The 18,575-nt window shown below is 39.0% G+C and overlaps 1 protein-coding gene across 1 annotated transcript in view; it reads right to left on the reverse strand.

Annotated features, from left to right (window-relative positions):
• The window catches only part of FFAR4 (free fatty acid receptor 4), a 141,795-nt gene that overhangs the window by 50,636 nt on the left and 72,584 nt on the right, over positions 1–18,575 (reverse strand). The window contains exons 2-3 of the mRNA XM_053692916.1: positions 16,879–16,884; positions 728–856 (exon numbers count right to left, since the gene is read on the reverse strand). Coding sequence (XP_053548891.1) covers positions 728–856; positions 16,879–16,884 — 135 coding nt within the window. The remainder of the gene's footprint in view (positions 1–727; positions 857–16,878; positions 16,885–18,575) is intronic.

Here is an 18,575-nt window from a genome sequence, read left to right on the forward strand (position 1 = left end):
ATGTATATAAGCATATACAAATATATTTACTGGGAACACACAGTCCCCATAGACCGTAATGTAAAGGCACTTTTTAGTGCCGTTTTTTTCTAATACCCCACACCCACCAACTATACTTTTTTTTAAATAAAATAGTAAACTATATTTTAATTTGGGGCCATTTGGGGCACTTTTAAAAAATTAACCAGAGGTCTGAATTGTAATGGCTGGTTATTTATTGCGCACCCGTAAACGGGTAAATTTACCCATTTGCGAGCGCTCGATAAATTAGCACTCCATTTGTAATCTAGCCCAGTATGGGGTTTTGCTACTTGTGTGCTCCCCAAACCTTTCTTTTTGTCTGGGTGAGGTTCAAAGCGGTGGAGTTTGGAAAGTGGTTGGAGGGGAGTGTTTAATGCCCTACCAACCTTGAAAACCGCCAGCTGAGATTGGTGATGTACATAGATCAGTTATGTACCCATTTCACACGTATGTGAGTTGAACTATATTTATGTTTTATATGCACCAGATAAAAACATGCATCCAACACCTAAAAAGATGTGCAAACAGCCTTGGCTATTTATACGTGTTGAAACAGAAAAGTGCAAAATCATGTGAAAAGATCCTTAAAAGAGTGTAATAAAATTAATACCAGGTTTTTATGATGGATTGTCATGAACTTAGATTTGACACAAAGCATCAATTGGCTGTTTTAACTAGTTAGAATACACACCATTGTTATGCTTACCTTAAAGATTTTTGTATAGCTGATCACAATGCTTAGTCCTGGAATCAAAAAATCTAAAATTATAAATGATACGTCCCAAGCAATTTCTTCTCCTACAGTAGGCCATACCAGAGTGCAGATCTCAACTTCCTATGGAAATAATAAGAAAATGAAGTCAAATACAGGTACTGAATTTTCATGAACACTTTTAATGTGATGGTAAATTTCAGACTATAAGAATGTTGCAATGAAAAATATATTAGCTTGTAAGTTAAACCACATAATTATTTTTTTAAAAGTGTATATATATTTTATAGAAAAAGATTTATAATGCTTATTGGTATTGTCTGTTCCTTCTCCCACTCTTCATTTCCTCTTTTGGCTGGGCTGTGATGTATAGAGCAGTCCCATCCACTCTATACGGTCTTTAAAGGGGCTGGACTTCAAGATTGTCATATGACACACATGTTGATTGGATGTTCACTAGAATTTTCATTAAAAAAAAAAAGAGTTCTTCCAAGTGGGCTGGCATAACATTGCAATAGAAGCATTACTATAGGAACTAGTTTAACCCTTTCACAGATGGATAAAAAAAAGTACATGTCTATGATTAAGGCTACCAAGTCAAAACATGTCAGGCGTGCTCTGGCTGTTGTACTTTTGTGTTTTTTTAATGTGACCAATAAAGAAGATTTGTTTTAATTGTCCTGGAGGGTGCCGGTTTTTCCTTTTTGAACTCCATAAAAAAAGTACACATATATTTTTTTCATGTCAAAAGATTACATATATGGTATATGATTAGTTAAAGTTTACCATCAGTTTAATATAAAGGCATAGATTGTATTCCAAATTCCAAAAGCTCTTCGTATAATGTATCTACAAAAGTCCCTGTAGATGTAAAAGTAGAATTTTGTAAACAAAATCTTTATAAGTTTTTTAAGCTAGAATACTATTGCTCCAATTCTTGGTTAGACTGTAGATAAACTGGGCAAAATTAATATCATTGCTATGCTATCTGGCCATTTTGAGTAATACATTGCTTTAAATAAAGTAGGAAGCATAAGTAAATAAATGCATGTGGCCTCATGTTGATATTACTTCAACAGATAGATAATGTATAAATATATCTTATTTTTCCAGTATTTGATCAATCAAACGGAGCTCTTATTTCATACAGGCATGTGGTTTCCTTTGTTGCCCTTATGCATGTACTATGGGAAATACATGACCATAATGCTTACCCCAGTATGTTTGTATGTCCAGGATTTGACAGGGGACGATGGACACATTAATGGTCAGACACCCCAGTACATCATTACAAACAAAGGAGCTGCCCAAGCAATATAACTCCTTCCCCCTTCCTGCACATTTTTGGGCACCAAATGGCATGAACAAATGAAAAAATAAATTTTGTCAAACAATCATTTGTTCTTCATCCATTTCGTCAACTAAAAGTATTTGGTTGCTGGTGTTTCAAATGATTTAACAAACAAGGAAATTGAGATGATTTTGCATTTGTACAAAGCTTGAATGCACATCTCCACTAATAATCAGTGAGTGTTAGTAGGAAGTATCTATCAACTAATGAGAATTAGTAAGAAATAACTATCAACCAATATGCAATAGTAGGAAGTACAGCTATATTAGTTTCTATTAGTTTCGTATTAAAAGGATTTAGCACTAATAGCATTTCTGCTAAAACAAAACCAGTGCTCAGATTAAAAATACTTGGTTAATATTTTTGTTTATTGTGATAATTTCATGAGTAATATACATTTCACTAGGAAACAAAGCAATATATATATATATATATATATATATACAGTGGGGCAAAAAAGTATTTAGTCAGCCACCAATTGTTCAAGTTCTCCCACTTAAGAAGATGAGAGAGGCCTGTAATTTTCATCATAGGTATACCTCAACTATGAGAGACAAAATGTGGAAACAAATCCAGACAATCACATTGTCTGATTTGCAAAGAATTTATTTGCAAATTATGGTGGAAAATAAGTATTTGGTCAATATCAAAAGTTCATCTCAATACTTTGTTATATATCCTTTGTTGGCAATGACAGAGGTCAAACGTTTTCTGTAAGTCTTCACAAGGTTGTCACACACTGTTGCTGGTATGTTGGCCCATTCCTGCATGCAGATCTCCTCTAGAGCAGTGATGTTTTGGGGCTGTCCCTGGGCAACACAGACTTTCAACTCCCTCCAAAGGTTTTCTATGGGATTGAGATCTGGAGACTGGCTAGGCCACTCCAGGGCCTTGAAATGCTTCTTACGAAGCCACTCCTTCGTTGCCCGGGTGGTGTGTTTGGGATCATTGTCATGCTGAAAGACCCAGCCACGTTTCATCTTCAATGCCCTTGATGATGGAAGGTGGTTTGCACTCAAAATCTCACGATACATGGCCCCATTCTTTCATGTACACGGATCAGTCGTCCTGTTCCCTTTGCAGAGAAACAGCCCCAAAGCATGACGTTACCACCCCCACGCTTCACAGTAGGTATGGTGTTCTTTGGTTGCAACTCAGCATTCTCTCTCCTCCAAACACAACAAGTTGTGTTTCTACCAAACAGTTCTACTTTGGTTTCATCTGACCATATGACATTCTCCCAATCCACTTCTGGATCATCCAAATGCTCTCTAGCATACTTCAGACGGGCCCGGACATGTACTGGCTTAAGCATGGGGACACGTCTGGCACTGTAGGATCTGAGTCCCTGGCGACGTAGTGTGTTACTGATGGTAGCCTTTGTTACGTTGGTCCCAGCCCTCTGCAGGTCATTCACTAGGTCCTCCGTGTGGTTCTGAGATGTTTGCTCACCGTTCTTGTGGTCATTTTGACCCCACGGGGTGAGATTTTGCGTGGAGCCCCAGATCGAGGGAGATTATCAGTGGTCTTGTATGTCTTCCATTTTCTAATTATTGCTCCCACAGTTGATTTCTTCACACCAAGCTGCTTGCCTATTGCAGATTCAGTCTTCAAAACTGGTGCAGGTCTACAATTTTGTTTCTGGTGTCCTTCAACAGCTCTTTGGTCTTCACCATAGTGGAGTTTGGAGTGTGACTGTTTGAGGTTGTGGCCAGGTGTCTTTTATACTGATAACAAGTTCAAACAGCTGCCATTAATACAGGTAATGAGTGGAGGACAGAGGAGCCTCTTAAAGAAGAAGATACAGGTCTGTGAGAGGCAGAAATCTTGCTTGTTTGTTGGTGACCAAATACTTATTTTCCACCATAATATGCAAATAAATTCTTTCCAACTCAGACAATGTGATTGTCTGGATATGTTTCCACGTTTTGTCTCTCATAGTTGAGGTATACCTATGATGAAAATTACAGGCCTCTCTCATCTTCTTAAGTGGGAGAACTTGCACAATTGGTGGCTGACTGACTAAATACTTTTTTGCCCCACTGTGTATATATATATATATATATATATATATATATATATATATATATATATATATATATATACTGTATATATATATATATATATATACTGTACAGGGAGTGCAGAATTATTAGGCAAATGAGTATTTTGACCACATCATCCTCTTTATGCATGTTGTCTTACTCCAAGCTGTATAGGCTCGAAAGCCTACTACCAATTAAGCATATTAGGTGATGTGCATCTCTGTAATGAGAAGGGGTGTGGTATAATGACATCAACACCCTATATCAGGTGTGCATAATTATTAGGCAACTTCCTTTCCTTTGGCAAAATGGGTCAAAAGAAGGACTTGACAGGCTCAGAAAAGTCAAAAATAGTGAGATATCTTGCAGAGGGATGCAGCACTCTTAAAATTGCAAAGCTTCTGAAGCGTGGTCATCGAACAATCAAGCGTTTCATTCAAAATAGTCAACAGGGTCGCAAGAAGCGTGTGGAAAAACCAAGGCGCAAAATAATTGCCCATGAACTGAGAAAAGTCAAGCGTGTAGCTGCCAAGATGCCACTTGCCACCAGTTTGGCCATATTTCAGAGCTGCAACATCACTGGAGTGCCCAAAAGCACAAGGTGTGCAATACTCAGAGACATGGCCAAGGTAAGAAAGGCTGAAAGACGACCACCACTGAACAAGACACACAAGCTGAAACGTCAAGACTGGGCCAAGAAATATCTCAAGACTGATTTTTCTAAGGTTTTATGGACTGATGAAATGAGAGTGAGTCTTGATGGGCCAGATGGATGGGCCCGTGGCTGGATTGGTAAAGGGCAGAGAGCTCCAGTCCGACTCAGACGCCAGCAAGGTGGAGGTGGAGTACTGGTTTGGGCTGGTATCATCAAAGATGAGCTTGTGGGGCCTTTTCAGGTTGAGGATGGAGTCAAGCTCAACTCCCAGTCCTACTGCCAGTTTCTGGAAGACACCTTCTTCAAGCAGTGGTACAGGAAGAAGTCTGCATCCTTCAAGAAAAACATGATTTTCATGCAGGACAATGCTCCATCACACGCGTCCAAGTACTCCACAGCGTGGCTGGCAAGAAAGGGTATAAAAGAAGAAAATCTAATGACATGGCCTCCTTGTTCACCTGATCTGAACCCCATTGAGAACCTGTGGTCCATCATCAAATGTGAGATTTACAAGGAGGGAAAACAGTACACCTCTCTGAACAGTGTCTGGGAGGCTGTGGTTGCTGCTGCATGCAATGTTGATGGTGAACAGATCAAAACACTGACAGAATCCATGGATGGCAGGCTTTTGAGTGTCCTTGCAAAGAAAGGTGGCTATATTAGTCACTGGTTTGTTTTTGTTTTGTTTTTGAATGTCAGAAATGTATATTTGTGAATGTTGAGATGTTATATTGGTTTCACTGCAAAAGTTTAGGCACCCCTGACAATTTCCATGATTTTCATTTATAAATAATTGGGTGTTTGGATCAGCAATTTCATTTTAATCTATCAAATAACTGAAGGACACAGTAATATTTCAGTAGTGAAATGAGGTTTATTGGATCAACATAAAATATGCAATATGCTTAAAAATGAAATTAGACAGGTGCATAAATTTGGGCACCCCAACAGAAATATTGCATCAATATTTAGTAGAACCTCCTTTAGCAGAAATAACAGCCTCTAGATGCTTCCTATAGCCTGTAATAAGTGTCTGGATTCTGGATGAAGGTATTTTGGACAATTGCAAAACATCTCTAGTTCAGTTAGGTTTGATGGTTGCTGAGCATGGACACCCCGCTTCAAATCACCCCACAGATTTTCAATGATATTCAGGTCTGGGGACTAGGATGGCCATTCCAGAACATTGTACTTGTTCCTTTGCATAAATGCCAGAGTAGATTTTGAGCAGTGTTTTGGGTCATTGTCTTGTTGAAATATCCAGCCCTGGCTTAACTGCAACTTTGTGACTGATTCCTCAACATTATTCTCAAGTATCTGCTGATATTGAGTGGAATCCATGCGACCCTCAACTTGAACAAGATTCCCAGTACCGGCACTGGCCACACAGCCCCACAGCATGATGGAACATCCACCAAATTTTAATGTGGGTAGCAAGAGTTTGTCTTGGAACGCTGTGTTCTTTTGCCACCATGCATAACGCCCCTTGTTATGACCAAATAATTCAATATTTGTTTCATTAGTCCACAGCACCTTCTTCCAAAATGAAGCTGGCTTGTCCAAATGTGAGTTTGCATACCTCAAGCGACTTGTGGCATCTTCCGCATCACTCTCCCATACAGCTTCTCCTTGTGCAAAGTGTGCTGAATTGTTGACGATGCACAGTGACACCATCTTCTGCAGCAAGATGATGTTGTAGGTCTTTGGAGGTGGTCTGTGGGCTATTTTTGACCGTTCTCACCATCCTTTGCCTCTCAGATATTTTACTTGACCTGCCACTTCTGGCCTTAACAAGAACTGTGCCTGTGGTCTTCCATTTCCTCACTATGTTCCTCACAGTGGGCACTGACAGCTTAAATCTCTGCAATAGCTTTTTGTAGCCTTCCCCTAAACCATAATATTGAACAATCTTTGTTTTCAGGTCATTTGAGTTGTTTCTAGTCCCCCATGTTGCCACTCTTCAGAGGAGAGTCAAAGAGAACAACAACTTGTTATTGGCCACCTTAAATACCTTTTCTCATGATTGGATGCACCTGTCTATGAAGTTCAAGGCTTAATAGGCTCACCAAGCCAATTGTATGTTCCAGTTAATCAGTGCAAGGTAGTTACAGGTATTCAAATCAACAAAATGACAAGGGTACCCAAATTTATGCACATGTCTAATTTTGTTTGGATGCATATTGCACATTTTCTGTTAATCCAATAAACCTAATTTCACTACTGAAATATTACTGTGTCCTTCAGTTATTTGATAGATCAAAATGAAATTGCTGATCCAAACACCCAATTATTTACAAATGAAAATCATGGAAATTGTCAGGAGTGCCTAAACTTTTGCATACGACTGTATATATATATATATATATATATATATATATATATATATATATATACAGGTAGCCCTCAGTTTACGCCGGGGTTAGGTTCCAGAAGGAATGGTTGTAAATCGAAACCGTTGTAAATTGAAACCCAGTTTATAATGTAAGTCAATGGGAAGTGAGGGAGATAGGTTCCAGGTCCCTCTCAAAATTGTCATAAGTAACACCTAATACATTATTTTTAAAGCTTTGAAATGAAGACTTTAAATGCTAAACAGCATTATAAGCCTAATAAAATAATCACACAACACAGACTTCACTTGCATTTTTCTGCAAACAGTTCTTTCTATGCATTCCAATCTGGACTGATTCATAGACAGGAAGATCTAGTTCCTTTAAAATCTGCTCGATAGCTCAGGTCTGGTTAAAATGATTAATTTCAGCTTGCTTGGCTTTGCTGCAACACAAGCGGACAGCTCCACCTGCTGGCTATTTTAATAATAGCACTGCTTCTCAATGCTTTTCAATAGCAGTCACATGACTGGAAAAAAAGGTTGTTATTCTGAAACGGTGTAAATTGAACCGTTGTAAAACGAGGGCCACCTGTATATAAATATAAATATATATATATATACATGCACACACACACATGTATACATATATATATATATATATATATATATATATATATATATACACACAGACGTGGCTGAAAGTATTGATACCATCCAACTTTTTTTTATTTAGGAAAATGCACAATTTTCTCTCAGCTAAGTAAAAATTGACAAAAGTATTTGGTATCCACCATTCTTTATTTCAAATTTAATAGAACAGAAACTTTACTTTTGATTTATGACTTCATGGACAAAAATAATGGTACTAATATTTTGTAGAGCAAACCTTTGGAGACAATAACTGCAATCAAGCACTTTCTGTAGCTCTGAATAAGATTTCTACACTTTCTAATGTGATTTTGGTTCACTGTGTTGTGATTTGCCAAAAAGCTTTACCCTTGTTTTGTCTGTCTAAAGGACATTTCTTACAGAGAGACTGTGGCTTGTCATCATGCATTTTGGCAAACTTACGTCAGGGTTTTTTGTGTTTTAAACTTAAAATGCAAGGGAACCAATACTTTTATATTGTTGAGTTAATAAGGTACCTTTAGCTCTCCTCAATAGGTTCCCTAGTGAACCTTAAAAAACATAATTTATGCTTACCTGATAAATTTATTTCTCTTGTGATGTATCGAGTCCACGGATTCATCCTTACTTGTGGGATATTCTCCTCCCCTACAGGAAGTGGCAGAGAGAGCACCCACAGCAGAGCTGCCTATATAGCTCCCCCCTTAGCTCCACCCCCCAGTCATTCAACCGAAGGCTAGGAAGAAAAAGGAGAAACTATAGGGTGCAGTGGTGACTGAAAGTTTAAAAATAAAAATATATATGCCTGTCTTAATAAACAGGGCGGGCCGTGGACTCGATACATCACAAGAGAAATAAATTTATCAGGTAAGCATAAATTATGTTTTCTCTTATAAGATGTATCGAGTCCACGGATTCATCCTTACTTGTGGGATACCAATACCAAAGCTTTAGGACACGGATGAAGGGAGGGACAAGACAGGGACCTTAAACGGAAGGCACCACTGCTTGTAGAACCTGTCTCCCAAAAATAGCCTCCGAAGAAGCAAAAGTATCAAATTTGTAAAATTTGGAAAAAGTATGAAACGAAGACCAAGTCGCTGCATTACAAATCTGTTCAACAGAAGCCTCATATTTAAAAGCTATGTGGAAGCCACAGCTCTAGTAGAATGAGCAGTAATTATTTCTGGAGACTGTTGGCCAGCAGTCTCATAAGCCAAACGGATGATGCTTTTCAGCCAAAAGGAAAGAGAGAATAAACCACTGATTTTTACTGCAATATTATTAACAAGACAGATGGAAAGATAAGCAGGCTCCTAGTATTGCTTCTTTTGTGCATAATATAAGATACCAAATGGTATTGGATCAACATGATCTCTTGATTTTTGAAGAAAAACAGAATTTATGTTTTCCTTATAAATTTCTTTCTCCTACGGTGTATCCGGTCCACGGCTTCATCCTTACTTGTGGGATATTCTCAATCCCTACAGGAAGTGGCAAAGAGAGCACACAGCAGAGCTGTCCATATAGCTCCCCTCAGGCTCCGCCCCCCCAGTCATTCGACCGACGGTCGAGGAGAAAAAGGAGAACCATAGGGTGCAGTGGTGACTGTAGTTTACAAAAATAAATTTAAACCTGACCAAAATGCCAGGGTGGGCCGTGGACCGGATACACCGTAGGAGAAAGAAATTTATCAGGTAAACATAAATTCTGTTTTCTCCTACATTGGTGTATCTGGTCCATGGCTTCATCCTTACTTGTGGGAACCAATACCAAAGCTTAAGGACACGGATGAAGGGAGGGACAAGACAGGGACCTTAAACGGAAGGCACCACTGCTTGTAGAACCTGTCTCCCAAAAATAGCCTCCGAAGAAGCAAAAGTATCAAATTTGTAAAATTTGGAAAAAGTATGAAACGAAGACCAAGTCGCTGCATTACAAATCTGTTCAACAGAAGCCTCATATTTAAAAGCTATGTGGAAGCCACAGCTCTAGTAGAATGAGCAGTAATTATTTCAGGAGACTGTTGGCCAGCAGTCTCATAAGCCAAACGGATGATGCTTTTCAGCCAAAAGGAAAGAGAGGTAGCCGTAGCCTTCTGACCTCTCCGCTTACCAGAATAAACAACAAACAATGAAGATGTTTGACGGAAATCTTTAGTTGCTTGCAAGTAGAACTTTAAAGCACGAACCACATCAAGATTGTGCAACAGACGTTCCTTCTTTGAAGAAGGATTAGGACACAGTGAAGGAACAATAATCTCTTGATTGATATTCTTATAAGAAACAACCTTAGGAAGAAACCCAGGTTTGGTACGCAAAACCACCTTATCTGCATGGAAAATAAGATAAAGGGAATCACACTGTAAAGCATATAGCTCAGAAACTCTTTGAGCCGAAGAGATAGCTACTAAAAACAAAACTTTCCAAGATAGAAGCTTAATATCCATGGAATGCATAGGTTCAAACGGAACCCCTTGAAGAACTTTAAGAACTAAATTTAGGCTCCATGGCGGAGCAACAGGTTTAAATACAGGCTTGATTCTGACCAAAGCCTGACTAAATGCTCGAACGTCTGGGACATCTGCCAGACGTTTGTGTAGAAGAATAGACAATCAGATATTTGTCCTTATAAGGAACTAGCTGATAATCCCTTCTCCAAACCTTCTTGGAGAAAAGACAATATTCTAGGAATAATAATCTTACTCCACGAGTAACCTTTGGATTCACACCAATAAAGATATTTGCGCCAAATCTTATGATAGATCTTCCTGGTGACAGGCTTTCTAGCCTGAATCAGGGTATCAATCACCGACTCAGAGAAACCACGCTTTGATAGAATCAGGCGTTCAATCTCCAAGCAGTCAGACGCAGAGAAATTAGATTTGGACGCGTGAACAGACCTTGGATTAGAAGGTCCTGCCTCATTGGCAGAGTCCATGGTAGAACCGAGGACATGTCCACTAGGTCCGCATACCAAGTCCTGCGTGGCCACGCAGGTGCTATCAGAATCACTGAAGCTCTCTCCTGCTTTATTCTGGCAACCAGACGTAGAAGGAGAGGAAATACATAGGCCAGATTGAAGGACCAATGCACTGCTAGAGCATCTATCAGTATCGCCTTGGGATCCCGGGACCTGGACCCGTAACGAGAAAGTTTGTCATTCTGACGGGACGCCATCAGATTCAATTCTGGTGTGCCCCCTAGCTGAATCAGCTGGGCAAATACCTCCGGATGGAGTTCCCACTCCCCCAGATGAAAGGTCTAACGACTTAAGAAATCTGCCTCCCAGTTCTCTACACCTGGGATGTGGATTGCTGAGAGATGGCAAGAGTGATCCTCTGCCCATCGGATTATTTTGGTTACCTCCATCATCGCTAGAGAACTCCTTGATGATTGATATAAGCTACAGTCGTGATGTTGTCCGACTGAAACCTGATGAATTTGGCCGCAGCAAGCTGAGGCCACACCTGAAGCGCATTGAATATCACTCTCAGTTCTAGAATATTTATCGGGAGAAGAGATTCCTCCCGAGACCATAAGCCCTGTGCTTTCAGGGAGTTCCAGACTGCATCCCAGCTTAGCAGGCTGGTATCTGTCGTTACAATGAGCCACTCTGGCCTGCGGAAACACATTCCCTGAGACTAGGTGGTCCTGAGACAACCACCAGAGAAGAGAATCTCTGGTCTCCTTGTCCAGATGCAGTTGAGGAGACAAATCTGCATAATCCCCATTCCACTGTTTGAGCATGCATAGATGTAGTGGTCTGAGGTGTAGGCGGGCAAAAGGAACTATGTCCATTGCCGTTACCATGAGTCCGATTAACTCCATATACTGAGCCACTGATGGCCGAGGAATGGAATGAAGAGCTCGGCAAGTGGTTAAGAGCTTTGATTTTCTGACCGCCGTCAGAAATATTTTCATTTCTACCGAGTCTATCAGAGTCCCTAGGAAGGAAACTCTTATAAGAGGGAAGAGAGAACTCTTTTTTATGTTCACCGTCCACCCATGAGATCTCAGAAAAGCCAACACAATGTCCGTGTGAGACTTGGATAACTGGAAAGTTGACGCCTGAAATAAGATGACGTCTAGATAAGGCGCCACTGCTATGCCCCGTGGTCGTAGAACCGCCAGAAGGGACCCTAGCACCCTTGTGAAAATTCTGTGAATAGGGATGTGTAGATACGCATCCTTTAAGTCCACAGTGGTCATATATTGACCCTCCTGGATCAGAGGTAGAATAGACCGAATAGTTCCCTCTTTTTTGGAAACCACAAACAGGTACGAGTAAAAACCTAGCCCCTGTTCCTATTTTGGGACTGGGCGGATCACCCCCATGGTATGTAGGTCTTCTACACAGCGTAAGAACACCTCTCTCTTTGTCTGTTTACAGACAATCGAGAAATGTGAAAAGTCCCCCTTGGAAGAGAGCCTTGGAATTCCAGAAAATATCCCTGGGACACAATTTCTAAAACCCAGGGATCGTGAACATCTCTTGCCCAGGCCTGAGCGAAGAGAGAGAGTCTGCCCCCTACTAGATTCGGTCCTGGATCGGGGGCTACCCCTTTCTGCTGTCTTAGAGGCAGCTGCAGGCTTCTTGGCCTGTTTACCCTTGTTCCAAGCCTGGTTAGGTCTCCAGACTGACTTGGATTGGGAAAAATTCCCCTCTTGCTTTGCAGCAGAGGAAACTGAAGCGGGACCACTCTTGAAATTCCAAAAGGAACGAAAATTATTTTGTTTGGTCCTCATCTTATTTGATCTATCCTGAGGGAGGGCATGACCTTTCCCTCCAGTGATGTCTGAAATAATCTCTTTCAGTTCAGGCCCGAATAGGGTTTTTCCTTTGAAAGGGATTTTCAAAAGTTTAGTTTTAGATAACACATCAGCAGACCAGGATTAAGCCATAACGCCCTGCGTGCTAAAATGGCAAAACCTGAATTCTTTGCCGCTAATTTAGCCAGTTGAAAAGCGGCATCTGTAATAAAAGAATTAGCCAATTTAAGGGCCTTAATTCTGTCCAAAATTTCTTCTAATGGAGTCTCCATCTGAATAGCCTCTTCTAGAGCCTCAAACCAGAAAACAGCTGCAGTAGTTGCAGGAACAATGCACGCAATAGGTTGAAGAAGAAAACCTTGATGAACAAAAATTTTCTTCAGGAGACCCTCTAAATTTTTATCCATAGGATCTTTGAAAGCACAACTGACTTCAATAGGTATAGTTGTACGCTTAGACAGAGTAGAAATAGCTCCCTCCACCTTAGGAACTGTCTGCCACGAGTCCCGCATGGTGTCAGATATGGGAAACATTTTCTTAAAAACAGGAGGGGGAATGAGCGGAATACCTGGTCTATCCCACTCCTTAGCAATAATATTCACAATCCTCTTAGGTACTGGAAAAAAACATCAGTGTAAACAGGATCCTCTAAGTATTTATCCATCTTACACAATTTCTCTGGGACCACTATAGGGTCACAATCATCTACAGCAGCTAATACCTCACTGAGAAATAAGCGGAGGTGTTCAAGCTTAAATTTAAAGGCCGTCATATCAGAATCTGTCTGAGGAAGCGTCTTTCCTGAGTCAGAAATTTCTCCCTCAGATAACAAATCCCTCACCCCTACCTCAGAGCATTGTGAGGGCATATCAGATACGGCTACTAAAGCGTCAGACTGCTCAGCATTTTTTCTTAACCCAGAGCTGTCCCGCTTTCCTTGTAAACCAGGCAGTCAGGATAAAACCTCTGTGAGGGTTGTATTCATAACTGTGGCCATGTCTTGTAAAATAAATGAATTCGACGTACTAGAGGTACTTGGCGTCACTTGTGCGGGCGTTACTGGTTGTGACACTTGGGGAGAGCTAGGTGGCGAACCCTCATTTACTTCTGACTGAGAATTATCTATTGCTCTATATTTAAGTGCTAATATATGTCACAATCATCTACAGCCGCTAATACCTCCCTGAGAAATAAGCAGAGGTGTTCAAGCTTAAATTTAAAGGCCGTCATATCAGAATCTTTCTGAGGAAGCGTCTTTCCTGAGTCAGAAATTTCTCCCTCAGATAACAAATCCCTCACCCCTACCTCAGAGCATTGTGAGGGCATATCAGATACGGCTACTAAAGCGTCAGACTGCTCAGCATTTTTTCTTAACCCAGAGCTGTCCCGCTTTCCTTGTAAACCAGGCAGTTAGGATAAAACCTCTGTGAGGGTTGTATTCATAACTGTGGCCATGTCTTGTAAAATAAATGAATTTGACGCACTAGAGGTACTTGGCGTCACTTGTGCGGGCATTACTGGTTGTGACACTTGGGGAGAGCTAGGTGGCGAACCCTCATTTACTTCTGACTGAGAATCATCTATTGCTCTATATTTAAGTGCTAATATATGTTCTTTATAGTTTATAGACATATCAGTACAATTGGGACACATTCTAAGAGGGGGTATAACAATGGCTTCCAAACATATTGAACAAGGATTTTCCTTGGTGTCAGACATGTTAAACAGGCTAGTAATGTAACAAGCAAGCTTGGAAAACACTGTAATCAAAGTAAATAACACCTAGAAAAAAAGCTGCACAAATTCTGCAAAACAGTGTAAAAAAGCAGTAAACATAACGAAATTTTTACAGTAGTATCATATAGCCTTAGTAACTTTGCACAGCTATGCAAATAAACAATTAACCCCTTAATGGCAAACCGGATTGAAAAAACATCAAAACCAGTAAAAAAAGACTTTCAGCACTTTGCCACAGCTCTGCTGTGGCTCCTACCTGCCCTTCAGAACAATTTGTGGGGGAAAAAACTTCTTTTACAGCCCTCAAAACATGGCAGGAACCTCTGGAGCAGCAGTTAGAAGTCTCAGAGGAAAAGAAACTGCACAACTGAGGCCCGAAAATAGGCCCCTCCCACCTCACTCGAGTTTTGAGGCCTAACAGACAAACACTAGAGTGTCTCTAAATTAACCATGTGGGTTAGAAAACTCAAAAACAAGCCACATTTACCCCTTTAGTCCCTTCAAAAAAACGTTATAATTGCATCATTTACTGAATAAACAAAAACGTTTTTACCAAACAGTGTCACCAGTAACTAATGAGCCCTTTATGCAAGCTGAAATTCCTATCCAAGTGTCTGAATACAGCTTACCCTTCCCTCATGGGGATATTGCCAGCCTTTTCTAGAAATAACATAGTCTGTCTAGAAAAAAATAGACTGAACATACCTTAATGCAGTTTAGCCTGCAAACTGTTCCCCCCAACTGAAGTTTTCCTGTACTCTTCAGCCCTTGTGAGAACAGCAGTGGATCTTAGTTACAAAGTGCTAAGATCATCATCCTCCTTGCAGAAATCTTCATCCCTTTTTCTGCAGAGAGTAAATAGTACACACCGGTACCATTTAAAAATAACAAACTTTTGCTTGAGAAAATAAAAACCTAACATTTTTATCACAACACTCCTCTTTGCCCTTCCTAGCAGTTAAGCAGGCAGAGAGAATGACTGGGGGCGGAGCTAAGGGGGGAGATATATAGGCAGCTCTGCTGTGGGTGCTCTCTCTGCCACTTCCTGTAGGGGAGGAGAATATCCCACAAGTAAGGATGAATCCGTGGACTCGATACATCTTACAAGAGAAATAACAGTTATATAGGTAGGTGAGGGTAGCGCCAAAAGGCTAAGGTAGGTAAAAGAGTAGCCTCAATATCTAATAGGCATTAAAATATACAGTTTTAATAAAATGTGGTGTAATCTATTACAATAAAATACATGGATCCATGTCTATATAAACAAAATAGCACAAATAAAATCCCAATTAAAATAACAGTGTCACAATGCTTGATGTAACATATAAATGCAGACAATTTCAAAATAACAATAATAGTGGAAAGTGTTGTATATAAAGCAAAGAGTTCCTCCTGTTACCAATGCAGTCTCTTTCTTACTAGAGAGTGGTGTCTTGAGAGTTTAAATAGTTAAAGAAAATTATCCAAATCAAGATTGGTCCCAAATCCAAAGTTAATAGTGATGTAAAATTGCTTGCAAGTGATGAAAAAACATGAGTTAAAAAATTGGAATGAAAAAAATTATAAAAGATGGGGTGAGAAAAAATCTTTGTGTCATTAATGTCAAAAAATATCAAAAATATATCAAAAATACTTGTGAAAAATATTTGTAAAAAGTGATATCACAGAAAAGTGTTATAGCAAAAAATAAAAATAGCTAATGTTTGAAGGGTGGTGTAGTGAATTCCTTGTGTCTTCTAAAGTCCATAGATATCGCCAGTGGATATGTAGAAAACAGTTTGAGACAAATGTATGTCATGATATCAGAAATTTGAGCCGAAAGAAATTTAAGAATGTTAAATACAATCTATCAAAATCTCAAATTGATACAATTAAAAAACTTGAAACTTGAACTTGACTATAAAACCAGCTGATAAAGAAGGTGGCATAGTGGTGATGGATAGAAAGAACTATGAAGGAGAATGTAATAGATTTTTAAGTGACACCAAAACGTACCGGACATTACTTACTAATCCGGTGGAAAAATTCAAATTCATTGGAAGATCTAACCCTAAAAGCAAAGACACGGGGGATACTAAATCAAAGAGAATACAATTACATAATGGTCAAACACCCAATCACCCCAGTATTTTATCAACTCCCAAAAATACACAAATCTTTGTAAAATCCACCCGGAAGACCTATTATATCGGGCATAGGATCGATATCTAGTAATCTTTCCGAATACGTGGATAGAAATCTCTAAAAACATGTCACTAGTCTCCCATCATACCTAAGAGATTCCACGCAAGTTCTGACTACTCTGGACAAAATAACATGGGAAAACACATATATTATGGCAACATGTGACGTAGTCTCGCTTTATACAAGCATTCCCCATGAAGGAGGTGTTGAAGCGGTGGATTTCTTTCTTAAGAAAGACTCATCTGTTCCTGAAGCACAACGCACTTTTATACTTGACAGTATTAATTACATTTTAACCCACAATTATTTTAACAACGATAAAAAGTTTTACCAACAACTATGTGGGACGGCAATGGGGACCAGGTTCGCGCCGAGCTATGCTAATCTTTACATGGGCAAGTGGGAGAAGATTTTTTGGGACTCCTGCCCAGCCAGCGCGGACCTGGTCCTATATGTAAGACACATTGACGATATCTTCCTCATTTGGAGAGGCACACTTGAAGATTTCCAACATACCATTGACGTAATGAACATGAACAAGATGAACTTAAAATTCACTTATGAATTCAGTCAAAAAGCTATCCATTTTCTAGACTTGAAAATAGAGATTGTAGATGGAAAAATAGAGACATCGACCTTCTTTAAGGAGGTCGATTGTAATAATTACATTCATAACTTAAGTTGTCATCATGCCATCTGAAAAGATAATATCCCAAAGGGGCAATTACTAAGGGTAAAAAAGAACTGCTCCAATCCCAAAAAGGTGGAACAAGCTAATGTTTTAAAACAGAGATTCCTAGAAAGAGGATACAGTGAGACATTATTGGATAAGAACATTGAAGCAGTCAAAATTGTTGACCGAAAAGATCTCATAAAATACAAAAACAAAGAGGTGACAAAGTCTGAAGATGACATCATAAATGTTCCAATGATCACAGAATATTGTGCCAATAAACAGATTATGGAGAACATGTTTAAAAAACATTGGTCATTATTGAAAGATGATGATATAATTGGAGAAAAACTGACTCCTCATCCACAATTCATATACAGAAAAACTAACAATCTGAAAAACATGATTGCTCCAAGTATCCCAAAACAAAAAAGAGAAAATATGGTAAATCAATTTAACAAGAAAATAAAAGGATTTTACCCCTGTCCAAGCTGCAAGGCATGTAAAAATGGTTGGAAAACTAACACCTTTACATCACACAACACAAAAAGAGAAATTTATGATCAATAATTTGATCAGATGCTGTGATAAAGGTGTCATATACCTAATCGAATGCTCTTGTAAATTACAATATGTAGGACAGACCACTAGATTATTAAGGGACAGAATTAGAGAGCATATAATGTGTATAGAAAAAAAGAACACAGATATGCCACTATATAGACACTTCACCACCAAACATGGTGGAAACCTTAAATATTTTAAATATTATGGGATACAAATAGTGAATAAGAACTGGAGAGGAGGGAATTACGAACATAAATTACTTCTAAACGAGTCCAAATGTATTTTTGCCTTAGACTGCCTATACCCAAAACGATTAAATAATAAAGAAGACCTCTCACATCTTTTCCATCTAAACAGAAATTAAGAGTTTGTATACTATAATAAATAATAAATCAGAGGATTAAGACTTCACCTTTTTTCAACAATAGACAAGTTCTAACTAATTATTATTTTTAAGTACTTTTAACTATTTTTGATAATTTTAAAAATATTTTTTAGAGACACACTCAGAAACACATGTTCAATTTCAAGTTAAGAACAGATAATGTATTAATACAATGCTAACACACTCAGCCCAGTACCTTTACATCATAATTAAAAGTAATCTTATTTAACAATGGCTAATTAGTCTCCTATTATATGGTAGATTAGTCTGCTAATTAGGTTCCATTACCCTATATTTTAAGTCCACTGCAATTTATTAATCCAATGTTCACTTTGAAAGAAAGTTTGTTCAACTAAGACACCCATGCTTTGTTTGATTTGAAGTTTATCAAGTATACTTTGTAAGTAAGACTTTGCCTTTAGTCCATCTACATCTCTCACACATAAGAGTCAAATATAAGAGTTTTTATTTTGTTTTTAACGATTATATGATGTAATATGTAATACCCTATATT

The sequence above is a fragment of the Bombina bombina genome, chromosome 9 (assembly GCF_027579735.1).
Source record: "Bombina bombina isolate aBomBom1 chromosome 9, aBomBom1.pri, whole genome shotgun sequence".
Lineage (NCBI taxonomy): Eukaryota > Metazoa > Chordata > Amphibia > Anura > Bombinatoridae > Bombina > Bombina bombina.